General features: G+C 49.6%; 1 protein-coding gene across 1 annotated transcript in view; it reads right to left on the reverse strand.

Annotated features, from left to right (window-relative positions):
- Positions 1 to 5,982: 5,982 nt before the first annotated feature.
- The window catches only part of TSHZ3 (teashirt zinc finger homeobox 3), a 69,680-nt gene continuing 48,756 nt past the window's right edge, over positions 5,983 to 26,906 (reverse strand). Inside the window, exon 2 of the mRNA XM_061387880.1 lies at positions 5,983 to 10,871. Within this exon, the coding sequence (XP_061243864.1) occupies positions 7,666 to 10,871 (3,206 nt within the window). The 3' untranslated portion in view covers positions 5,983 to 7,665. The remainder of the gene's footprint in view (positions 10,872 to 26,906) is intronic.

Raw genomic sequence — 26,906 nt, forward strand, 5'->3', positions numbered from 1 at the left:
CAGGCATTCCAGCCGGCCTCCCTCCCGGGATGGCTGTGAAGAAGCAAGAAGAAAACGGCATGTGACCATCTTGAGAGAGCTGAGCTTTTCCACACCTGGGTAGGGTGACACCTCGGGGTGCGAGGAGACCTTTGCTTTTGGGGGTAGAAGCCCATGAGGATGCTCTCTTGCCATCTCAGCTGGGGGCCTCAGGACACATCCCTTACTTGAGAAGTGGGCTCCGAGTCTCCCCTTACCACTGCCAATCCCAGCAATCCCATCAAGGCGCCATTTAACCACAGGGAGGGGAGACTCCGAAGGGTCCGATTTCACTGGCATGGTCCCTTTTGCCTGGAGCGGGAGTCCACGGGACCGAGCATGGGTCAAGCCACACAAAGACTGCGTGAGTGAGTTCAGCAGAACCACGCGAGTCGGCTACGCCGCCCAGCAGGTCCCTGTGCTGCAGGAAAGCCTCCTTTCTTGTCCCTCAGCCAGAGCAGCTTCTGTCTGAGGCCTGTCACTGCAGCCCTTCAAACCCATTTGACTGGGTTGGAGCGCATCACACTGTCACCAACTCAGTTTTCATTAAGCGGCTGCTTCTCTGTTAGCCTAGCCAAGCAGAAGAACTCAAACACATGCACAAATTAAATCGACATCCAAACTCCACCAATATACAAAGCAATTTAAATGATATTCATTAGAGCGATGACAAGCCCTGATGAGGCTTTCAGGAGCTGGGTCCTTCAGCTTTTGCCGACTCGGTTTCATGGTCACTGAGGCGGAACTCCGGCGACTGTACCTCCATTTTTTTTCAGCTAAGAAAATGACTCCTTCCTGACACACCTACCTCATTCTCTCTCCTTTCCTCCCCACTGTCTTGGCCCGAGTTTCCCCAGCCCTGGTTTCTGGACACACAGGTACGGCTATGAACTGGAGTCACATAAAGGAAAAAAGCAGCCACCCTGACTTCTTTTTTCCATAAATGCTCCAATTAAAACAGATTTCAGTTTCTCGTAATTTCATTTCACTTGGCCTGGGAGATCTCTAACTCACAATTATGACGGTCGTAAATGTGTCCTGGAATCCTGCTGTGGGAAAAAAAAAATAATGGAAGTGAAATGTTGAAACGCAATAATTTTTCAAACTTAACCCTCCAAATTTAAAAAGTCGTTTCCCAAGTCCTATTTATATATTTTAATTTTTAAAGAGAGAGCAGGATGGGGCCCCACCCCCACCCCCTGCTGCTGCCTGGGGCTACAGCAGAGGAGATAGAGGCTTGGTGGGGTCTGCAGGCACGGGTGGGCATGGAACCCTCAGGCCTCACGTGTCGGGACTAAGAGCCATGCCAGTCTCAGAGTCATGTCTTGCGTCTCCAAGTCCCAGGAAAGGATTCAAGTCCATTTGGGCAAAGAGAGCAGCAAGGGACTGCCTGATTCATCGCCAGCTAAGGGCCAAGCAAGGTCATGGCCACATCCATCAGCTCTCTGGGCTTTGGAGTTTGCAGCCCAGACAATACCCACAGCATGGGGAACCATCCACAACTTTATACACTGAGGCCTGCACTTCTGTTTATAATTTTATGCTCAAGGTTAATTACGTATGTCCTTGGCTTTGATCAGAGATATTAGCATGTGATAATGTTGCCTGCACCCATATTGGGAAAATAAAGATTCTTAGAAATACCCATGGACTGCAAACACACTTTCATCATTAAGGTCTGAGCTCTTAATTAGGAAGAAGCTTTTAAATACTGGTATAGACAGCACTGTCCAAGCGAACGTCCTGTGATGATAATAATGTTCCGTATCTGTGCTGTCCAAAAGAGTGGACACTAGCCATATGTGGCTACTGGGCGCTTGAAAAGTGGGGTAAGACTGAGGAATGAAATGTTTTACTCTATTTCATTTAAATTTGAATGACCACGTGTGGCTGATGGCCACTATGTTGGACTGCTCAGGTTAGACAGTAAATAATAGTGTATCCTAATTCCTGAGTAGCTAATTGTGGATGTTAATCTCTGGGAAGAGGTCACCTTGCTTATCATCATTATCATCAGGGATGATTTATTAAGAATATATTAGTACATGACATTACACAAAGGTGGTGGAAAAGCAGTTCTTCTGATCTTTTATCATTAGAATTTAATTTTGAAAACACCTGGCTCTTTGGACGTAGGGAAGGGCACTGACCCCTGAATGCCGAGCCTCAAGAAGCTGCTAACTTTGATTTAAGTCACTCTTGATGTCCACAGCCATGGGCTGATTGAGTCACCATCAGGCTATGCGGGACTGTCAGGTCACTGACCAACAATGTGGCAAATCCACGTTTTGGTTGAGCGGGAAACATGGTCCCAAATCAAGGGTGATTTGCGATGCCTTGGGAACCATCAAAGCCCACCCAAGTGTTCGCCATTACAATCCTCCTAGGGGTGGCCTCCTGTCAGATCTTTGGAGACTGAAAATGGTGCATCCGCCTCTGGCTTGGGGAAACCTGATGCCTGTGTGGAGAGCGAGCATCTCTCTAGAAACAAAATCCTGTGTGCTCCCTGCTCTGCACTGATCCCGGGAGTCCAGGCCTCGGCAGAGTCTGCCATATCACACACACAGGGAGGTGGGGTTTGTCAGGAGAAAATTCCCCTCCCAGAAGCTTTCTGCTGTAAGACAGAGCTGAGGCCTTCCCCCAAAGGAGTGAGATGGTTTTTGAAGCTAACTATAGCATATTTTGCAAAGGCCAACGCACCCTGGAATCGCGTGGGAGCAGAAGCACAAGTACCTTTTCTGTGTCTCCAAGGTCAGCCGCAGGCTGAAAGGCATCGACTGGCGCCGGGTCCCCAGGGAAATGCATTTTCAGGTTCCCTTTTGCCAAAGATTACACGTGCGTACTAATAAATCCCTAGGGAGAAAAAAGGTTAGTGTTTCTATTACCAAAAGAATAACTATCTGGCAGAGTAAAAATGGTAATTTCGCCATTAGCTAAAAGGATAATAGCTATTATTTTAAAGTTAAAGTATTTATTATTGAAGAGTGGTGTTGGGATTTGTGTGTTTTCATTCTTATGATTGCTTCCTTTAATACCAAGTGGATTATTTTTGTGCTAAATAGTCAACAGAATAAAATGTGATTGCAATTTTCCAATTTCAAAAGAGCTGCACAGATGAATCTGAAAAAATAAAATCATTTGATTTTTTTTTTTTCTGTTGGATGACTTAGAAATCTCGGGAGACAATAGTTTCAGTACCGGATTTGTTCACTGCAGCCTTGTTTCTTCCCATCACCTCCTGTCTTTTGACCACTCTCAGACTCCTCTCTTCAGGGTTCTGTTCTCAAGATGGAGCTTGACTCTCCCCAGAGCTTGACAGTTACTATGGCCTTTTGTCAAGTATTCAGTCACCAGGTCTGTGAAACAATAGGTAGGTCAAGGATTGAGGGCAATGAAGTCCACCTAGTTGGCGTGGTCTGATTGTTTAGAATTAATTCTAGATTTGCAGACCACAGCCCTGAGCTCTGCTGGGGAACCCTCCCAGGCTAACCACCTCCACCTAAGCTCTCCTTAGCACCAGGCAAAGAAACGCCTCTTTGGTGGTTATCAATATTTTTTTTTTTCTTTTTTGCAGAATGAAAATAGAACGAAGATGCCAGGGAGATCTGGGTCTTCATCATAACCCACCCTCTTTAACTATGTAAGATTTTGGTTAATTATAGAATTCTTGCTGCCTCAAACTTAAAGATACATCACTGATATTTTTTGCTAAATGTTGACGGCAGCGAATAGCTAAGATGTGGCATATTGATTTCTTGTTGTGAAGTGAGCTGTTCAAGCTCCATTTAAGATTTTCATCTTGCATGTAGCCCTGAGCACATCATAGCACCATAAATTAGTTAAATTGCACATTTATCACAAATGTTATTTTAAGATACTGCGTAAATGTGATGGCTCAAAGATATACAGTAAGGCTGCAACAAGCCTGGGCTTGGGCGGGGTGAGGTCGGGGTCACCTACACACCTGTGATTAAAACCTCCCTCACTTGGCACCATCCCTCCGCCTCCCTGGAATCATTTAAAGACCTGACTTGGATGACCCTTCCTTCCTGCTCTCACTTTCTCTATTAACATCAATGGTAGGAGAACGAGTGCCCAACTACATTGCACTGGGAACGCAACTTCAGATCTCCCCTACTGGTCTCAGGAAAACCAGGGCCATTTGGGGTGTGACTGGAGGCTCTTTTGGATAGTGGCTCTCTCTCCGGCCAGGGAAGGGTTTGATGAAACGACCTTGAGAGTGAATGGCCCTCCATTTCCATGCCGGGTGGGGTCCCAGCCAGCCCCGCCTCCTGCCATGATGCATGCTCGGGGAATGACCATTGTACCAGGCTAGGTTGCACTCACGCCTCAGGCCCTCCACCGCCTAGTCACTGTTTCCTCCAGAGGTAAAGCTGATTTCTGGGCCCCTTAATATGAGTGGTCCTTTCTTGGCTATACCTTCGGGGACCAAGAGCTTGCCACCTGTCTTGGCCATAGCTCCTCTCTTTTATACCCAAACTGAAGTTCCTAAAGCTAACCCTGTAGGTGGGGTGAGGAGGAGATGGGCAGGGCATCAGGTTCTTCTCCCAAACTGTAAATGGGGGGTGGGGTTCCCAGCCTCACTTGCACAAATCCCCTCTCCCTTCAAGCCACATGGGCCCTGGTGGTGATGGAAGTGTTGTCAGTTTAATCTGTTAGATGCAGGACTTTGGATTCTAATAAACCGATGCTATATTTAATCTGTGAAAAATTCAAGAGTGGAAATCTGGGCTCCAGGATGTGAAGATGCGGAAGGCACAGCGGGGAGGGTGTATCTGTCCCGAGCCGGGTTCTGGGGGGAGCCGGGCCCCCGGGGGAAACGTACGATGTCCCAGGTAGGGGCAGACAGGAGTGAAGAGCCGCTCTGGGAGGGACTGCGGTGGCCACCCGGGAGGAGATGGGGAAGACGACAAGGCTGGAGACCCAGAAGAGAAAGCCCTTCTGCAGTGCCTGAGGCCACAGTCCGACTGTCTGCATCACAGGGCAAGCAGAGCCAACACAGACCTCCCCACTTGCCAGAAACCCGTTTTAAACTCTAGTGAGTTTCTCTCTAAAAACCCAGAGATGGATTGCTGAGAGAAAGTAGAGCAGACAGAAATTTTGGCCTCATCTTGACTAAAAGGGGTGGGGATGAATGGGGGGAACAAAAAACGTAGGCGTGTTGCCGAACATCTCTGAAAGGGCTTAATTTAAATTTTTAATAAAAGAGTATTTTTTTAACGTGGAGGTGTTTTATATATTACATGGATGTAATACATCTCTCATTTGTATAATTCTAGGTTAGGAGCTATGATTCCACATAACTGCAAGAGTAGTCTGAATATAGTAATAAAGGTATTTTACAATTTTACATGATGTTCCCAGCGTTTTGTTGGCATGATTTGCCGGGGCTAATAAAAGCTTGTGATTATCATATAAATGCTCTCCCCACTCTTCCCGTGGATGAGTTCAGGCTCCCCGCCCCCCTGCACCTCGTTATCCGTGCTCACTTTAGCACAGAAGAGAGAGCATGGACCCCAGGGTCCACCTGCCCAGCTGGGCTCTGTTTTCTGCTCCTTGAAAATCCCGAATCAACAGGAAGGAATCGCCCTGCACCGAGCCTTCCAAAAACCTTTCCTCCCATCTGCCATGGGCAGGGCTCAGGGTCCTGACTTGGACTTCTCTCATCCAGATGGGAGACCCAACTCCCGCCCCCATGCGGGTCGCCAGGTGTGACCGAAGCTTCACTACCGATACTTGATAACATCGCCTTCCCAGCAAGAATCTAACCCCAAGGGAACATCTTCCTTTCTTTTACATTTTTATTCTTGGGGAAAATTCTGTCCACGCCACCTCTGAGTGAATGCTCGCTGCTCTCCAAGCCCAAAGTTCACTAAAACTCCCTTGATTTACGGGCGGCTTCCGACTGCCAGCACCTGGCAGACACAGCAACCAACTCAGTCATAAACAGATCGCATACAATTTAATTTTAATGTGCTCGTTAGTCGTAGCACATTTCAGACATAATTGTGAACGCAACACAAAATTATAGCAAAAAGACAATTTTAATGCTGCCGTAGAAAAGAGGGTTATATGAAGAGTCACATAATGGTGGTTCATTGTCAACAACAAAACAGGGCACAGAGTGTCTGTGCTGTTTACATGCCAATATTTTATACATAGGTTCTCATATGGTGTCAGCTGTCAGTTACTTCTGCAAATTAACTGCCAAAAATGGAGAAGAACAGAATCACTTGGAGAGCCGGTAACCACGGGTTACCTTTCATAAGCCTAAAGATAAAGCTGCAGTGTGGGATCTTGGGAGAATAATTAGGAAGAACAAAACAGAAAGTTACCAATTGAAATAAAAAGGCGTCCTACAATATGGAATAGCAACCAAGAGGGCTTATAAATAAGTAAAAGAGGTTGTATCACAGAATGCCTCGTGACTTTTAAGCAAAGTATTACAGTACAAACATTTTAAAGGCTTTATCAATGTTTAGGAAATACAGTACAAGTTCTCTCTCTCTTTTTTTTTTGTTCTTTTTTTTTTTCCTTTTCAAATAGACTTAACCCTTTGAGCACTGAGTTTATTTTGAGCGTGTTTTTTTTTTTTTTTTTGATTTCTAATAAATACCTTTAAAAATAATGTGCAAAATAGTTATGATGCCTGCCATGGATGGATCTCCTGGCCTCGTTTATTCAGACTGCTCAAAACAAATGATAATATGATGCTAATAAATATGTATAATTTAAATGTGAACCTCTATCAATATAGATGTACTGTATAGCAAAACAAACAATCATACTTTGCTTTCAGATAATGTTTCTGTATACTTTATAAATGCTATCTGTGGTATCTTCTGTATAATTTACAATGTTTGCATGTAAAAAACAAAACCCATAGACCTTAAAAAAAAAAGAAAAAGAAATATACACTATACATAGGCACGGCTTATGCCCAGAGCATAGCAGGTACATAAAACACTGTTGCTATAAATGCAAGAAAAAAGGTCATTTACCCACAATCACATTTTTCATAAGAGAGTCTGAAATCTATACAATATATACATCTATGTTTCAATGTGAAAATAATATTCTTTTAAATTTCAAGGCGTGTTATACCCCTGCAGACCTGCATAAATGGAGGTTCATATTATTAATTATAACTAAGCTGGTAAGGAGTTTAAAAAACAGAGCTTCATACATTATTATTATTATTTTATTTTTTAACCAAATTAATGCAAAAGTGCTTCAAAGTACTCAGAGGGCTAAAGATGAAAGGGTGAAAAATGCCAGCACACTTGAGCCGCGTGGAAAAGTGTGCCCGATTTCGTCATAAATGCTTAATTAAACTGTCTGTTAATGCATGCAGCTTGAAGCATCAGGGGATGCTCACAACTAAATCCCATTTACACAAAGTTCCAAACACTTACCACTGCGTTTTAACCTTCATATTTTACCAGTAACAACAGCTGAGTATGCACCTCTATTAAACACTGTACAGTTATACAAAACAGTCCAGCCCAGAGTGATTCTCTGCAGTTAAAATAAGACCATGTGCCAAGAACAAGACAGAGGGGCCTTAAGGTGCCTGCAACAGTTTCCCTCAAAGCGAATTACAGTCACTTTAATCAAAAGCAAACGCTACTGCTTCTCTAACTCAGAAACATACAGAAGGTGGTCCTCAGGGGACTTCCCGTGTGTTTTGCTGAGGTGAAGTTTAACCGCATGCTTGCTCGCAAAGGTCCGATTGCAAAGTTTGCACTGGTAGGAGGTCCCCAGGTCCTCCTCGGGGGAGGACGTCACCAGTTTTTCTGACGGTGACTTGGTTTGTGCTATCTGATTGTTAATCTGTTCAGTGGACAGTTTGGACAAATCCCGTAGCCGGAAGCCCAGGTGTGACTCGAGGTGGCTGATGTATGTGGAGGGAGTCCTGATTTGTGACGCGCAGTCGTTACAAAAGAACACAGGGTGGCCGGTGTCCAAGTTTTTGAGGAACTTTGTTCCACCTGTCCTTCGCAGCTGGTACTTGACGTTGGCCAGCCAGTGGCTGATGGTGGTCATGGAGAGCCCGGTGAACCTGGAGATGTGCATGCGCTCCTGGGGGCTCAGGTCCGACATGATGTACTTGCCCTCCGAGGTCTGCCGGAGGCTGGCGGCGAACTGCGCCTGGAGGATGAGCAGGTGCTGGGGGTTCCAGTTTGACTGGCGGCCCTTCCTCTTCTGCGCGGGCGTCGCCTCCTCGGCCTCCTCCAGGGTGGCCCCGTCAATGTCAGACTTCTCAGAGATGCTGGAAGGGGTGGAGGACTTTGACGTGTGGCTCTCTGTCAAGTTCTTCAGCATATCGGATATATCTGACAAGGCGTTCTCGCGTAGCGGCGAGTTTGACATGAATGATACGACGGCAGATGTCTTTGCCGTTGTCACCGTGGATGAGGAGGTTGCCGGGGAAGCGGACGTGGGTGACAGAAGCGCTGAACCCAAAGAGCAGCCTTTGTCATTCTTGCCTTTCGTCAAGTCTATGGGCTGGTCGTTGCTGACGTGGTAGAAATAGCGGTCGAGGTGGTCTGCCTTCTTGGACTGCAAGGGTGGTGGGGTGGCCACCGCCGCCTTCTCGGCCAGGCTGTTGCTCATCTTGAAAAGCATGCTCATGGGGTCGAGCGCAGGCAAGGAGGGCTTGGCGGCCTTGCCCAGGTGGATGTTCATCACCGACTGCAGGGCGCTCAGAGGGTTAACGAAGGGCTGCTCGGGTGGGTGGTCGGTGATGATGGCCGTGCTGCTGCTCAGGCCGCTGCTCATGGGCTTCACCAGGTCCTTGCCGTTCTCCACTGGCTCTGCCAGGGGGCTCCCCTCCTTGCAGCCGTCCCGCTGGGGGCTGGGGCTGTCCTCCTGGCTTTTGAAGCCGCCGTCACTGGATGCCTCCATCTTGATGGGCTCGCTGATGTCGCTGCTGCACGGGGATGGGGTGGCCCGCTTGGGTGGAGAAAGCTTGCCCTCAGGCTCCTTCATTTTCTCCTCGACTTTGGCAACTTTCTCGGTGACTTTTTTCACCAGCTCCTCCATGGCGTGAAAGTTTGTCTTGGGCATGGGGGAGGTCTGGCTGCTGGGTGGAGTGATCAGAGTCTGGTTCTTCGTGGGGGACACGATGTCACTGTTGCCAAACATGGGCTTCAGGGGTGTGCTTTTCCCTGCGGAGCCCAGAGACAGCTTCATCATGTTGGGGAGCTGGTAGGCGGCGTGGATGCTGGGGTAGCCCCCCCAGCTGGGGGTGCCATTCTGGGCCTTGTTGATGGCCGACGTGACTGTGTTTTCCAGGGACTTGAGGATATCGAGCCCGCCCTTGGGGCTCTCTTCGAGGTCGTTCTCAGTCAAATAGTGGTACTTGGAAGAGATATCGTACTTCTCCTCCTCCTCGCAGGCCTTCTCTTTTTCCTTGGGCTTCTCTTCGAGGACAGCTTTCTCCTTGTCGGCTTCCTTCTTGACCTCCACGTTCAGTTTTGGGGAGATGCTGGCGGGTGTGTTGGAGGGGGATGTGAAGGTGGTGGCAGCCAGGGGCACGGACTGCACCTTCTCGTCCAGCAGGCTGGTGATACTGGGCGTGACGGGTGTCTCCATGATGGGCTTCCCCTTCTTCATGGCCGAGTTGGTGACCTTGATGAAGTGGCCGGTCACCATCATGTGGGCCGTGAGCTCCTGCAGTGTGTCGTGCGAGCTGCCGCACTCCATGCACTTGAGGATCTGGGACTTGCGGGCTTCGAAGTGCCAGGCGTAGCTGGCCCCGTTCTGGTGGCCGTAGCGGTTATTTGGCGTGATGTACGGGTTGGAGTTCTTCTGAAGCGCGTCGTTTGTGTCCGCCATGGCAGCTTTGGGGGTGCCGCCGGTGGAATCCGGGGAGCTGGGCAGCTCCAGCTCCAGCGAGGCCTTCTTCCGAGCGGCTGGGATGATTTTGGCTGCAACGGGAGTGACGGGTTCCTTCAGAGGCACTTTTTGGTAGTGTTTCGTTTTGATCATATGGACACTCAAGTCCTGGAGGGACTCGAACGAGTGGCCACAGTACATGCACTTCAACACCTTCTGGGCATCCTCCTTGCCTTCCATTTCCAGCAGCGAGCGTTTGCGGGGCTTGGACCAGCGCTTGGGGTTGTTGTTGTCGGTCTCATGGTTGTCGTCGCGGTAATGCCCCGTCTCGTTCATGTGCACCGTCAGCTCCACCAGGGTGTCGTAGGCGGCACTGCAGTCTTTGCAGCGGAACTTGCTGGCCCCGGTGAAGATGGAGCCGTAGAGCTTGCTGCTCTGCCGGTACAGCTGCACTGTGCTGAACAGGCTGGGCTCAGGCAGCATGCGGCTCTGGGACACCTGCTGCAGGGTCTTGGCCATGGCGCTCTGGTGCCAGTCGAAGCTCCCGCTGCCGCAGCTGCTGCTGCTGCTGCTGCTGCTGCTGCTGCTCCCGTTGTTCTTCTCCGAGGACGGCTGGTGCAGGTTGAGGGTGAGGTTGGACCAGTAGGAGTTGGAGAGGAAGTTGTTGTACACGGCCTTCATCTGCTCCAGGCTGTCAGATACGGTCGTGTCTTCTGGTGGGATGGTCACCTCCTTGGTCTCCTCTTCGTTCTTGATGGAGCCACTTTCAAAGTCGGCCATCCGGTCACTGGTCTCACTGATGTGGGACTCGCTGTCCATCTCGTGGCTGGAAAACTCGGCCGCCGGGGAGTTCTGGTAGCTCGGGCAGGTCTTGTTGAGCTCCTTTTCCGGGCACATGTACTTAGCCGACGGCTCTCCATCTGCAGGGCTCTCTTCTGGATCTATGTCTTCATCTACCAGGGCAGCAGCCTTTAACTCATCTGAAACATAGGCTGCATTGATAACAGGTGGAAAGGTAGGACAGAAAGAAGAGACACACGGAGGAGAGAAAGGAAAAAGAAAGCATTAGTAAGTGTTGACCTTACCTAGAACATTTTCTCAGCTCTTGGGGAAACGAAGCAAAGTAGACGGGCACATTTATTTGTAAAATTAAATAGTTAAAATGTGGTGTTTCTTTGGAGCAAAAAAAAAAAAAAATCTGCTCTTCAAACATAATTTGCCACCTTATTCTTCTCAAGGGGCAACAGCTTGAAATTAAAACTAAATTTGAAATTAATGAAGCACATTCTGGAGGTGGCATTCATTTCTAAAGTAATAAATTACTTGTATCAACCTCAGAGACAGCAGTTCCTGTCTGTCAATTAATATGTCTTATGCTTCTCCTACCCCTAATGCATTTCTTAACAGACAGATTCACAATTTAAATTAAGCAAGCATTTTTTACTCATTACATTTTTGAGGCTCAATCTTTAATAAATATAAAGCCCAAAAACATCAATACAATTTTTACGAAGTAAAAAGAAAGTACATCAATTGTACTAAATTAGAAACAAGGTTTTGTGACTTTTTTTTTTTCCCCCTTCCTTCTAGATAAGTCGGTCTTATAAAAGCTTGGAGTAAGTTTCCTACCAGGGTCCAGGTGCTCATTTGTTTCAGATGGGAGGGAAGACCCTGACCTGCCACCACCCAGCCCTGGCCTGCCCCAGTGTGCACACTCAGCCATTCTCAGCCACCGGCACACACACTATCCATGCAGAATTATGTCAGAACAAGTTCAGGAAAATTGGTATGCGGTGCTCATTCCTGCTGTATAAATATATACAAGACCTTCCAGTGGACCTTACAAATGTCAAAGTGTTTGCTCTTTAGACTACTTTGTCAATATTTACTCAGCATAAGCTTCATGGGCATCCAACAGGGATCCTGTCTTTCTGGAAGTAATGTAACTGGGGATGTGAATCCAGCCTGTGCTTCCGAGCAGGTGGAGGTACTCTCAACAGGGCCGAGCAGCTGTGGGTTCTAGAAGATGCCCTCCAGAGATGCAAAGCTGGGAGAACACTGTGCTAACGGAACTAAATGATTTTTTTTTTTTTTTCCATTCTAAATTTGCATTCAGTGACTTTGGTTTTTTCTTACGGAGCTTGCCTGACACTGTAAATCAAGTTAGACTGGGTCTTGTGACTAATAGACGTGGCCAGCCCTGTGGTAAGTGACAGTGTTAAGGCAGAGAAGGGGTGAAAAGTAACTTGTTGTCAGCTCCTCAATACCAGTTTGCTTCCAAAGGCCGGCTGCTAAGGCTGGAATGCCACAAGAGCTAACATTGCATGGCTGATTGAAAAGTCTTAGGAAAGAAAAGGAAGCTTTGTTTGTGGCATTCACTCCCATGATGTTAAAGATCTGCCCCCAAACCAATTTCACACTAGAAAAAGTAACAAACAAAACAGTGAAATGACTCCAAGAAGACTCCCTGGAAGACACACAGATATTCACCACTGCCCCCCACCTCCTTCCATCCAGGTCAAGAGTGATATATTTTTGTTCCTAAGTCCCCCTTTGAGTACCAAGATTTCTAAGCTGAAAAACTACTGATGTCCCAGCACTGAGGTGATTTGAACTTGATGGGAATAGTGTCCAGGTACATGCAGCTGTAGAAGCCAGGCTGCTTCTGCTCAGATGCAAACAGTGAAGCAAGAGTCTTGGGCTCGAGCTGTGGAATGTCCTTCCGCAGATGACCAGAAGAAAGTGTCCTGCTCCGTCAGCTGCAGTGAGACTTCAGTTTGAGGTTGTGCACTTGGAGCTGGCAAATGAACATGCCAAACAAACTCTTTCCTAAGGCCCAGGGCCACAGTGCATGGGGGCCCATGGTGCTGACCATAAGGGGGAAGATGAATGTTGGAAAAGGAAGCGGAAGAGAAAAAGGAAAGCAGGCATTGCCCCCTCTGCACAAACACTCTCTGCTCATCATTCTCTTGAAGTCTGGCTCTCAAACACCAAACAGGACTGGCAGGGAGGGTGGCTGAGGGCAGAGTGACCAAGAGTCACAGCTTCCCTGGAACTGTCCGAGTCTCAGCACCAAAAGTCCTACATCCCAAGGATCCTCTCAGTCCTGGGCAAAACCGGTCAGCTGGTCACCCTGGTGAAGGGACACCCAGCAGGACCAGGTCAGAACATCCAGGCAGGTTTGCATTCCTCTTTAAGAGGAGCTTGAGCAGGGTGAGCTGGGTTTGACTGTCTGCAGAAATGCACTGGGAGCAAGTATGCATAATGTTCCTATCCAAGGGGTTTCATCTGGAACACTGAGTCTGAAAGGAAGGACAAAAACACAGTGGCCTGTGTCCTGCAGCGGAGGTGCAAGGAAAAGCCCAGCCCTGTGTAGACAGGGCAGACCCCTGAGCCCCCGTGGGAGCCGCTGTCTGCAGCACGAGCCACACCTACCAAGGCTCCCATGGAATTCAGGCTAGGAGAAGCAGGGGCCCAGAAACGGCCCCATCTGGCCAGGCAGCTGGAAGCCAGAGTCAACGGTGGTCACGAAGGCCACCAGCTCAGGGAATATTGTAGCTCTGCCAGTCCACCTGCCACCCAGGAGCGGTGTGGGCCCCGTGGAAGCCTCAGCACAGTGAAGGGGGGGACAGCAGGCTGTCAGGAGCATCCCCCAACACACACGTGCACCATCATCGGCTTGATCAGCTCCCACCCTGAGCTGGCCCCCAGTGGACTCCAACATGCCTTGTAAATCGCACAGCAGTATCAGAATGTCATCAGTCTGGTGACTGAGGAGGAAATTAAAAATGAAAGAAAAGTAAGGCCAACCTCGCAGTTGACAATCAAATCCTACTCTGAAGAAAATCAAAAAGCTTCGGGGCCAAGAGGCCCTGGATTGGGGACACCCGGCATCACCCCGCACAGCACCCCTTGGCCTTGTCGTGGCTTCTGAGGCTCCTCCTAAATACCGTTGCACACTGCCCTGACAGGAACCTCACTGCGTGAATCCTTCCTCCATGTTTTGCGATAATTGCACTCCTCTGAGAATATCACATCCACTCTCAATGACTGAACTTCAAGAAGTAGTGAGAAAGTGGAAATGGGCCTAGAGAAATGGCAGAGGGCAGGAAAGAGTGGAAGGGTTCATTCAGTCCTCCAATTCTGATCGTGCTCCACCCCCACCAGAATACCATTTTCTTTCTCTAGGACTCCGTTTCCCCATTTGTAAATGACAGGTCACTGCGGCCGGATCAGGCCCTCCTTCTCTGCTTCTCTATTTTGTGGCTTTTCTGAGCAAAAGGTAAAGAAGTGAGGCCATGCCCGCTTGCTCTGGCTCATCTCTGCTAAACTCTGGCTCCTTTTCAGCACTCAGCAGTCAAGTGACTCCCTTGTCCTTCTGCTCTGCACTAACTGGCAAAGTCCCTGGCCAGAGAGAAGGAGAAACGTCCTTACTGGATCAGTTCATGTCCCAGATCAGGCCAAGAGGGAGGGGGATTGGGTGTCTCCGTCACAGTCTGGGTGGACAGTAAGAGGTCACCGAGGGTGCGGGGGAGCTGGGTGAGAAGCTAGCCCCACGAGGCTGGCTATCAGGGGCTCCTTCTCTCAGGGAGGCGATGGCAGGCCTTGTCCCCCCATTTGGACCTCACAGGTAATCGTGCACAGGTAACAAGGCCTGAGGAGGCTTTGCTATTGTGGATGGTTACTTTGATCCCTTGCTGCTATTTAACTTTCTGCACATTCCTGTCTGGATTCTCCACGGCCAAAGGCCCGCTCTGTACTCTCACATCCTGCACACAGGAAATGAGCAATAGACACTGGCTGTCTCCTTTAGAAAACGGGTTGGTTGAGCTCATGTTCAGCAGCAAGAGGCTTGTTCCCAGCCTCTGACCCCTCTGACCCAGGCCTGGGCCAGCCCCCAGCATCTCTCACTCCTTAAGGAACCCCACCTACTCCAGCCCCAGACCCTTCCCTCTATTCTCCAGACAGAATCCACTGGATGTTCAATCAGTGGGCTGATCATGTCACCCCAATGAACACTCAGTTGCCATCGGGCTTGGAAGAAAGCTCCAACTCTTCCCAGCCACCCCAGAGTCCTCCACCATTTCAGTCCTGCTTCCTCTCCAGCCTCTCAGCTTCTAGAGCATGACACGGCCTCTAACTCTGCACTGCCGCCTCCCATGCTGGGAACCCTGGGGGAGATTCAAAGAAAGGAGGGTGAGCCATCTACTCTCTGGTCTGCAGTGAAAGGTAATATCCAGGGGCGGGGGGACTTGACCTCAACTTTGTCCCCGTAGCACCTCACCCACTCCCTTCTTTTTACAAGGCACACCACCAAAATCTCTAGATTAACCACTCAAACACACACCCATGGAATGAATGCATGAGTATATGAATGAATAAATGAACACCGTAGATGACTTCTTCAAACCTCCTAAACAGTTGCCAAAACATCTAGATGGATCCAGCCTCCAGCTGGTCCCAGACGTGCTGGGGTCTGATCCGAAGTTCTTCCTGCATCCGTTTTCTGAGTGTGAGCAACATGAGGCTGGGCCTCTGGGGGACAGGATGCCAGAAGCCCACTCTGAGGAAGAGGGGTGGAAGCCCCGCAAATGGTGATCTCCTTGCACTGGGGCCACCCCTGGCTGTGCTCACACCCCAATACCTCTCTCCAAGAATGCTTCAGCATCACCGTTTTCTCTTGAACAAATAAAATTGAAACTTCTGCTTCTGGCTTCAGTAGAAGAGGCCCTGAATTGTACTCCTCCTCCCAGGGAGGAGCTCTCATTCAAACCAAGTTGCCAGGTGCAAAGATGAGAGAAACACATGCGAGTGGAGACTCAAGAGAGGGTGGACCGGGGTCTGTCACTTCCCTCAAATCGCTCAGTGGACAAAGTTCCTCTCCAAGACGTGAGCCCTTACTGACTACAGTGACAGGTCCCTCTACAGCCCTGTCTGGTCTCTTCCTCAATGTAAACTAAGCTCTTCAGGCAGTAAGACAGAAACCCATCTCTCCAAAGCTGAGGGCCAAAGACACATGTCTGAACAACTGGATGAACTCAAGAACTTAGCATGCCCAGAACTGAATGGGACTTCTGGGGAGAGACTCACGTTCATGAGAAATAAAAGCTCTCACACTTGCTGAGACTTTCTCCAAAGTTCTACAGCGCAACGCCCTGGAATGTCAAGCAATGAAAAAAAGAAAAAAAAAAAAATCACACTGCTACCTAATATGTGCATGCTTCTGAACTATTTGCATTTAATCCTCTCAATGGTCCTGGCAGGTGGATCAAATGATTTCCTTTCTACAGCCTAGGAAACTGCAGTTCCCACAAGTTAAATGAGATACTCCCAAGCCCTCTGCAGGGACCCCTCAGGTGTCAGTGGGCGTACAAGGGGATCTGACTAACTCCAGAGAGAATCACACAGAAGGAGTGTAGAGTGAGTGGGCCGCTGCGTCAGAGCCTTCCTTAACGGCTGACCTCAGTGGGTCCCACGCCTGCCCCTCCAGGACGGTCCTGAGTGCCCTCCCACAGCTCTTAGGTGCTCATGCCTCCCACGACGTCCAAGGAGTAAGGAGCTGACCGGGGCAGCAATCAGAGGGTCTGGAGGCAGCAGCACCCTCATTAATATTTATTATCATCATTAACTAAACCCAACCACTAGGTAAAGAGAAATTAATACGTTTGATATAAATATAAAACAGTAAGCTGGGGCATAACGGAATTCATTTTTGGGCAAGTGGGAATTACCTTCATCGCTCTGTTGTGCGTCTCTCTCCAAAGGAAGAGATGAAGGAGCAGGGGAAGAGGAAGGGTATCCTTGGGGGGGTGGGGGCTGGGCTGGGGAGTGGGGACACTGGCGGGAGCTGGAGAGAAAGGAAAGGGTGTGTGGCTGTGCCCTGCTCCCAAAAGCGATTTCAAAGTAAACTGTCCTGTGGAGTTTTGCATTTTCTGGGCTGAAATGAGCCCTCTGAAGTTATAACACTGTTTTCAAATTCCCAAGACTGCCTGGGAAGCTGCAGGCAGTTCACTTCACTGGCTAAAGCGTCCTCAGACTTCTGCTCCCTGCCCTTCCCTACAGGTGGCCCAAGATACACCTCATCCTGTAACCCGTGGTTCAGGGCATCCTCATCTTCGGTGATGTGATGGAGAAGGGACAGGAGGCAGGGAGAGGAGGTGGTGGGGCTGAAGAAGGTCAGGGGTGGAGAAGGCAGAGGAGAGAGTGGGGGGCAGGGAGCAGAGAAAGAATCATGCAAGAAAGACGGAGGAAAGAGGGAAGAAGCCATTAGGACTAGGGTGGTGTTGGGAGGGGACAGAGAGAGAAACAGAAGCAGACAGAGAGACGGAGAGAGAGCAACAGAGACACAGAAATGGAGAGAGAAACAGACAGAGGCAGAAAGAGACAGAGAGATGGAGAAATAGAGACAGAGAGAGACCACTAAGGGCAGTGCGAGGGAGGGAAGGAGAGAAAGAAAAGCAGCGATGCAAAGTTGAGAAGAGGCAGGAGAAGAGATGATTCTAGTGGTGGGGAGGACCTGAACAAGGGGTCTCGGTGCAAGGATGGCACGGGGAACGGAGCCCTGCAACACTGCTGTGGGTCATTCCCGTGGCTGGAGACTCAGGCCTTGTCTCAGCCTCTCCTGAGCACTCAGATTCTCAAGACATAAGGCGATTTTTTATTTTAAGGGTAATTTAACCAGCTGAGGGCATGACCAAGCAGACAGTTAAAGGCTCAGCCAAACCTGGTGAGCAGCGCAAGGGAACATGGCTTGGGCACAGAGGTTGCTGCTGCCCCAGAGATGATCTGGGCCTTCGTGGGCAGAGGAAACCTGGCCAGGGGAGCCTCAGGAGGAGCAGGCCCCTGAGCTAGGGCCTCAGCAAACGCCAGGAACCCCTCTCAGGCCCTCACACACATGATCACATTTGAGACTTGGAACTGCCCAAAAGGCAGGTGTGGGCAGCAAGTCTGAAACTGGACAGCTTGTGAAGAAGGTATCGGCTCTAGACTCGGTTCTCTTCTCCCTTCTCAGGGTTCATGCATGCCATGCTCACTCTGCTCCTGCCCTCCCCTCATAGCCAAGGCCACTCTGCATGGTTAATGAACCAAATTTGCATTTTAATAAACACCCTGCCTAAATGCCTGGGGAGACCTGGGTCCTAGAACATGCTTGGATACAGAAACATGCCAAGATCATCACAGGGGTCTTGGTCACTTCTGAACAGCTCCCCCCATATACCTGAATCCAGAACTGAGCAGCAGCAGACACCTAGTAACCATAGGGATGGGGACAGGTGGGAAGCCCCAGCTACCCCACGCGGAGAGCTGGCCACAAGAGCACCTGCCTGGACTCAGACAACCTGCCGTTTTTGTTGGTGTTCCTGTGTTGCACGATTTTCTGTTCAACTGAATAAGGTCACAGACACTAAACTGGGTCTTGGCTCCTGCTCTGCCCTGTGTTGTCCAAATGACCATGAGACTGGCTTCAAGTCTCTGGGCTTCAGTTTCTTCCCCACGAATCGGAGGGAGGAAGGGAAGCAATTTCTGCCACACCTGCCTCCCAGGTGTTTGCAAAACAAGGAAGTCACAAACAGTGAGCAGAAAGGGCTTTCCCAAGTGAAAAGGGCTCTGCAAACACAGGTGCACAGACTCCACGGAAGTGCGTGAGCCCTGGCAGACCGCACCCAAGACGGGGTTCTGGCCCAGCCTCTAGGCTAAGTCCTCTGCTTGAAAAGGAAGTCTCCAAGGTGAGGTGATGGTCCCCAGAGCCCCAGATTCTCCAGCTGACTTTCAGGGAAAGGGGCAGAGGGACCTAGCAGGGACTGTTAGGATGAGAGGTCCCCATGGGGTTCGGGTTCCATCCCCTTCTCTCTGGCGGCCTGAAGGTGTGGGCTGTGGAAAAGAAAGCAAGCCAGAGAAGAAAGGGAAGGAGAGGAAAATGAAGAGCAAAGAAAGCTTAAACAATATTAACATTAACATTCCTGACCCAGCACCTGCGTGTACTCTCACCGCCCCCCGCCCCCAGGCCTGGGTCAACTTCAGGAAGGAAGCCCTAGGGCTTTGGATCAAGCCCAGCTCCACCCACAGCCCCGCCCACCACTCCCCTAGGCTGGAGATTCCCAGTCTCCGCCCACCCCTGGGGGCGTGGTTAGAGCCTCCTCTTCGCAGGAGCAACCACCGGAGGCCACCACACCCCTCTGGCCGCCAGTGTTCCCGCAGCCTCCAACCTGGCAGTCTCTTCCAGGCTGACTGATGACCCCGTGTCAGGTCAGCTTCTGCCTCGAGTCACCTCTTTAGGGGGGAAAGAGTACAAAGTCTCCAGAAAACGTCACAAGTTTCACCTTGTTCTAAACACACCTAGAAATTCGGGACAGACTGATCCATTCGCAAAAGAATCTCTGCTTTATGAAGGGCTCAGGCCAAGTGCACCGTGCCCTCTGGGTTATCTTTACACAGCTCTCTCTTCTTTGCGAATGTGTTGCACATCTAATTGTGACAGGAAGGGAGGGCTCCTTTGTGGGTGTAGCCAGGTTCTACAGCATCTGCTCTGTCTGGGATTGGGAGCCCGGAGTTATCCCCTGATGTTCTGAGGGCCCCTAAAATGAGCTGTCAGGAGCTCTGGAGGGTGTGAGGGGCAGTGAGGCAGGAAGGATGCTCAGACCTGGGCCAGGGATGACCAATACATTCACCCTCCAGACAGCTCCCCACTCCCTGTCGCTTCAGGGTCCTGCAGAAGGTGGAAATCAAGATGGGATACATATGTCCTGCTGGCTGCTGGCTGGGAAGGATTTCAAGGAGCAGCACTGATGGGAGACTTCCTTTCTGTGCCAAGAGTGAGGTGACAGCATAAGAAAGTGAGTGATGGAGTAGAGGGGAGCTCAGCTAAATACGCTGGGTAATATCAAGGTGATTAGACTGAGCTGTTGGGCCTCTGTTAGGATATTAAACAGGCAGCAGAGAGAAACAATTGATTCTAAAGAAGTGCTCATGGCCAGTACCCAGGAGGTCACAACCCGACAGAGAACACAGGTTTTCTCCATCCACTTGGCTACGCAGAGTCACGAGAGATGTCACCGACCATCTAGGGTGACAGAGGTCACAGCCTCTGGGGACAAAGAAAGAATGGCATGGTACCAGGGAGACCAGGAGCCTCTCAGGAACCAGGAGAATCTCCAAAGGACCAAAGCAGGCTGGGCGGTGGGGGGCTGGGATGCATGGCTCTTTGGGAAGGAAAATGGTGGCTTAATGGTCAGGACTTCTCCAGAAGGCTGGCCACGGAGGGATGACAACCTCCCAGATTGATTGCGCTTCCCACTAGCAAGGTCAAGAATATTAATTTTGTACACGTTAATTTGATGTAATGTGTGAGATGAATGCTTGTTCGGTTGGGTGTCCCTGTGTTGATAAAGCTGCAATGCTTTCATGCCAAGAAAAGCATGGCATTAGCTGATCGGTAGAGCAAGTCAGCATGGAATAAGGCAACGCCACCCTTCAGCAGAGCCAGAGTGGCCAGCGGTTGTGCAGGCCACGATGGGCTCCTGCTGATTCTCTACGAGGCTAATGACAGTGAGATCCAGCGGACACCTCCCCACTGCTGGTATCCAGGCCATGGCCTGTTCCTCTAGATGTGGTGGAGAACACAAGGCTAGGAGCCTTCAGAAGCCAAACCGGGAGCCCCCCCACAGGCCATGGGGTCATGGAGGACACTTCTGGGGCTTGTCTCCTTAAGATTCTTATTGCCATGAAAGAGCTGTGTTCAGCCCTCTTGGTAGCCCCTCTGAACAACCTCGCTCCATTTCTTGGGACCCTCCTCATATGGATCGATCACACAAAGAAGAGGCCAGGAAGCTGGGAGGCTTCTGGAGATCAGCAAGGGAAGCCAGCTCCTTTAGTCCTGAAACTACACTCAGCCCACTTCAACCCCACTGTGAAGAAAAACAAATATATCAAGGGCACACTCACATGCAAAGCAATTGCCTCAGACAAACCTTCAGATGACAGAGTAAATAATATTCAGCTGAGGACCAGCTGAATCACCCCTGTCTTTGGCTCCAAATGCCTATGAACCAGTGAGTGAATCAACAGTGGTCCCTGTACCACCAACTCTCACGGAGCATCTGAACTCTCACTCCCTGTACCCTGCAGGAGTGCTCAGCCCACTGCGGAGCTGACAGGGCAGAACCGTAATCTCCCTGGTGGTGGTGACTGGGGTGGGGGGGTCTAGGTTGATACCCCCATCAGTTCGTCTTGGTATCAGGCAAAGCATGGCTTCTAGAGGTAAATCTCTGCAAAGGAGGAGAAAGATGTAAAACTTGCTATGAACCCCATATTCCCGTTTCTCTTTCTGAGCTCCATATATTTCCAAGATCCCTGTCCTCCTAGAGATGTAGGGTCTGAACCTCTTCCTTGTAGCCTTTTTTCTCTGTTATTCTACAAAAATCCACAAGGTAAATCCTAATCTGCAGTGGGTCTAGTAAATGACAAGAGTGACATTCTCTCACCTTGAGTGGGATCTCAGACACTGGGCAGGAGAGGTGCTGGGACGTTTCAAACTGTGCACACAAACACTTGGCTAATGGCTGAGCAGAGTCATGCCTCACACACCCTTACACACCGTCAGCTCTGGTTCACAGGACTTCCTGAAGGAGGACCACGTATGTGGTCCCCTAAGAGGCAACTGTGATACAAAGAGAAACTCTTACCCATCTGCACGCTCAGTGATCTCAAAACCCGGGAAAACCACAGATGAGAATTGGGCAATAGGTTGGGGGAAAATCTGAGGCGGTTCTTATAAAGTTCTTTACAAAATGGGCTATATCTGTACATGTACAATTCAAATTCTCCCTGAGTCTCTTTGGCTGTTCTCCATAGCATCAAAACTGTTGTATCAGGGAGGTTACTTGATGACTTTTTAAAAAGAGTAATAAATATTTACATGGAAGAGGAGGCAATCAATCTACCTAGCCATCTATCCATTTGCCCATCTACCATCCATCCATCCACCCAAAAACCCACCCTATCATCCAACATGCATACAAAACTAAGTATATATGCTAGACACTTTAAGGTTAGGAATAAGAAGTTACCAAAATAAACACCTCAGAGCCATGGGCTTTACTTTCACATGGCCAAGATGGCCTTGGTTACAGAGATCACAAGGGAATGCCCTTGTGATCACACACCCATACAGACTTTTTAGCTTGATATTCAAAGCCAGCATAACCTAGTTTCATTTTACCTTCTAAGTTTATCTTCCCCTGCCCTCCTCCCTGTAATGCACATACTAACCTGTGCTCGCTATGCTGTTTTGGCCTTGCCTTAGCGGACACCATTTCTTCCACTTTGCATATGATGCTTCAGCTTTTCACATCCTCAGCCCTGCCCTCCAAAACCCTGCTCATTCCACCTCCCCCAGGAAATCCCTTCTCACCTGTCTCTTTAATCTCAGAGATGAGACAATGGATAGAAAAGTCCTCTAAACTCTAGACACATTTCAGGAATGCTTATTGGCATTATTACTTGAACATCCCTACTGGCATCTCTCATAGTGTTTCCCAGGGCTAAGTAGGTGCAGTGGGCCTCTCCATATACATTACAGGAACCAGGCATTCCTTACCTCTGCGTCCTTCACACCGCCTGGCAGGTCAGCTGTCTGAGTAACTCCTGGTTGAATTCACAGAGTTTGGTAGGCACTGCTGAGTCTAAGAACCACACAGACCAAGTGTAACCTCAGGCAGAAGCTCCCAACAGCTCCCTCCACACTCTCAAATGCAAGCAGAGCAGCCCCGAGTGTCCTCCTGACTCTACACCACTTCATGTTCGAACCCTCGCGACCATTTCCCAGAACACTAAGCAGAGAGTCAAGGCCACAGTGTTTCTCAGGAGTCCTGACAAGGTTCCTCATTTTATGATCACAGGAAAAGTGGGAAAGAGAGTGCTCCCACTGACCCCAGAGAAGCCCAGCCTTTCCATCACTTCCCTGGGCACCAGCATGGTAGCCACCTGGACAGGGACACCTTCCTGAGGCCAGTGACCTTGGCAGTGATTGGCCAGCTACAACCCAGCACTCAACAGGCACTCAGCCAGCACTGACTGCGTATACACTTAGCACTCTGCCAGCATCCAGACCGCACGAACAGAGCACACACCTGGGTCGGCTAATACAATGTAACTACCATTTGAATGGACAGGTCACAGCCAAGACAAGGGTGTCATCTCCCTAGTCAGCTTGAAAAAAATAAACTTATGTTTTATAATTTTGACCTAAATACCCATAGACTTCAATTTCATTTCTATTTATTAAAATAGCTTTCCCTTACCAATGTATAAATACTACCTGATAGCTGGTTGGCATCACATTACATGTTTTCTTTAAATACCCTGTCTCACCTATTGGAAGGGCTGATGCTGAAGCTGAAACTCCAATACTTTGGCCACCTAATGCAAAGAACTGACTCATTTGAAAAGACCCTGATGCTGGGAAAGATTGAAGGCAGGAGGAGAAGGGGATGACAGAGGATGAGATGGTTGGATGGCATCACTGACTCACTGCACATGAGTTTGAGCAAGCTTAGGGAGATGCTGAAGGACAGGGAAGCCTGGTGTGCTAAAGTTCAACTGGTCTCAAAGAGTCAGACACAACTTAAGAGACTGAACAACAACAACTCATTTACGCTGATGTTTATGTTGTCTGACTTATGTGTTTCTTGTACTAAATTCAAGAACCCTCAACACATCACCATCCTTCCGGGGGTCAGAGGGGGAGAGAAAAAATAAACTTAAAACATTACATAGTGAGAGTGGCATTCTCACTAGCGGTCAGCATATTACTTGTCATGGTCATTTTGTGAAAGGTAATTTAGCAGTATGTATAAATACTGAAAATCTGTTACATTCCTTAAAACAGCTAGGAATCTATACTACAGAAATACACATGTACAAAAAAAAACAAAACAAAAAAACAAAAACTGCTCTGTGTTTAGGGTGTTTTCAGCAACAATTCTAATACCAAAAAACTGGATAAACAACCTAAGGTACACCCATACCATGAAATAGTATGCAGCGATTTACAAGAATAATAAGAGACAAATACCAGTGTCAGCTAAGATGCGGAGCAACTGGAACTCTTTGAAAAACTATGTATCAGGATCCACTGAAGCTATACCTACATACACTCTGGGACACAGCAATTTTCCTCCTAGGTAACTACCCAGCAGACACGCATACATATCCCACCAAAAAACCAGGACCATAACATCCTTTGGCACATCATTCGTAACAGCAAAGAGACTGGAAACACCCCAAATGTCCACCAACAGTGCGAGGATACCTGTACAGCAGAATGGTGCACGGCAGTGAAAACACACAAACCACCATCCAAAACAACGGGACGAGCCTCACAGATGACACGATGCAGGAACGATACTGTCTGAATTCACTTAAACAAGTTTCAAGAATCAGGCAAAACTGATTTGTGAAGTTCCATGGAGGGGGCCTGGTGACCGGGAGTGGGCACCAGGGACTCTCAGAGTGCTGGAAATGTTCTACTTCCGGGTTGGGATCCTGGTTACACGACCGTATTCACTTGGGGAAAACTCATCGGCCTCTACACTCGTTATTTATTGGCTATCTTTTTGTTTATTATACTGAGTAAGACGCTAACCTCAAAAGAATGAGAGGATTCTATAAATTCTGATGTGGAACGATTTCTAAGACGTGTTGGTAAGTGTCAGTGGAGGGAGCAAGTCTCGGAAACACAAACACGGATCCCTGTTTTCTGTGTGAGCTTGTGTGATGGGCACCCCAGGAAAAGGATCCCCTCGGAGATGTGGGGCACATTCTCTGGGTGCCAGAGGGGATACATGGCTGTGGAGGCAGATGGCAGGAGATAGGGGAGGAAGGGGGCCTCTCCTCTGCCTGGTCTGACATTTTCACGAGCACACATCTGTGAATGTATTGTGAAATGTTGAGATGTGTAAAAGGAAATGTATTTTTAGTACATTTTCCTGTGTGTCAGGCTCTGTACTGGGCACTGTCTGCAAAGCATACACTAGGCAAAGCCCCTTTCTACTCACTTATCCAAGGACGGCAGGTGTGGGGTAAGAGTGTGTCTCCTGCGTGGCGGGCTGGATCCAAAGTCACAAGGCCTTCAGGGACCAGACGGGTGGGACGTCCACCTCAAGGCATACCTCAAGGCATTCTACTGAGGACGTCACCTGTCATGATGAACTATGGTAAGCAGAGACACGGGGGAGCTTTGTGATGAAACCACTGACCTTAGTGGAAGGAGGAGGTGACAGCCACTCTCCACCAACCTCGAAGGCTACTGGGCTCCCCGAGCATCTGGCTGTAGTAACACCCAAACTACCCATGGGGCCCGACTCCTTCAGCCACGGGTGGGAGCCAGTGGAACTTCTTTCAGATCACAGCTGCCACCAGGTCAGCCCCATCCTCTCATGGGGCAGAGTCCTCGATGCTCCTCCATGCAGCTCTGGGATCACCCCAAGGACTCTCCTGAGCCCTTGAGATGAACGTCGCAGGGACAGGGGGTCTGTGTGACTAGTGGGGGAGCGCTGGGGAGGAGGTCTGCAGTGTAACCTCAGGGTGGAATGAGACAGCCAGAAGGTACAGAGAGGCACACCACTTGCTTTATTCCACTCCTCCTTCTCCTGTCCTATTCCTTCTTAGGGCCAACGAAAGGCTCTAGAGCCTGGATTTTTGAGTCCAACACAAAGTGAAGTCGCTCAGTCGTGTCCGATTCTTTGCGACCCCATGGACTGTAGTGTCCCAGGCTCCTCCATCCATGGGATTTTCTAGGCAAGACTGCTGGAGTGGGTTGCCATTTCCTTCTCCAGGAGATCTTCCAGACCCAGGGACTGAAGCCAGGTCTCCCGCATTGTAGGCAGATGCTTTACCATCTGAGCCACGAGGGAAGTTCTGAGCCGCCAGGGAAGTCTAACACAGGTGCTCCAGAAATCCTAGGCTCTGAGGTGGCGAGAAAGTCCTTACAGCAAACCAGAAGATGCGTCCCCTGGCTGCCACTGGCTTTGCGGGCTGTTCCCTGCCATTCCCTAAGGGCAGCCCCAGACACTGTGCTCCTAAGACTCTGAACACCCACCGTTCTGCAGTGGGGCCTGAGTGGGGACCCGCAGGCATTTCCTGAGACGGTTCAGCGGACGCAGTGCTTGGCCTGGGGACAGGGCTGGGTGGTGCTCCCTCTCCAGGGTCTCCTGGGTAAATGCCGCTCCTCAGGCAGCCCTGAGACCTTTGTGACCTCAGCACCTCCCGGCTCCCATGGTGCCTCCTGAGTACCCAGGGAAGGTCCCTCTGCACCTCTGCTCACGTGACAGGAATAGCTCACCTCCGGATGCCCAGCTGACGTCCCATTTTGGGTGGGGTTTTGCTGCCCTCTCCACCCTCAGCCAGTCCTTCTGACCCCTGTGTGCTTACAGTTCTCCAGGGATCTTGCCGCCACTCGCATCCACAGTGGACTAGGCCCAGGCAGGCAAGGACATGGCCTCCACAGCCCCCGCACCGGGCCTGGCCCAGGCTGGATGCTTGGTAAATCTCCCTGAATTGAATCAAACTTTCAAATGAAAAGACGTCACAAATATGGAAAGCAGACTTCCTCCTGGTCTTTTGTGTTTGTTTGGTGTTGTTTCCTTGAGATACTTCAGTGCCAAGCAGCGTTTCCACAAAGAATTAAAAACCCAGAACCAGTGGTCAAGTGCCAGGAGCATTCCATCGTGCCCCGCGGGACGCGCACACCCATGGGGGCTCTGCATCCCTGGGGACTTCCGGTGCAGGCTCTCTGCCCAGCTAGCTAGCAACCTGGGAGGGAAAGGGACACCACGGATGTCCCCATTTAACAGACGGGGAGATGGAGGCTCAGAGACAGAGATGAGGGGATGGAAACAGCCCTCATGATCCGAAAACTCAGAACAAGAAGGGCAGTCAGAAGCCAGGCTTTCCTATTGCATCTCTCTGTTCTTCTACTGAAGACACAAGGAAAGATGCTGCTAAGGGATCTCCCTGGCAGTCCAGGGGTT

This window comes from Bos javanicus, chromosome 18 (genome assembly GCF_032452875.1).
Source record: "Bos javanicus breed banteng chromosome 18, ARS-OSU_banteng_1.0, whole genome shotgun sequence".
Classification (NCBI taxonomy): Eukaryota; Metazoa; Chordata; class Mammalia; order Artiodactyla; family Bovidae; genus Bos; species Bos javanicus.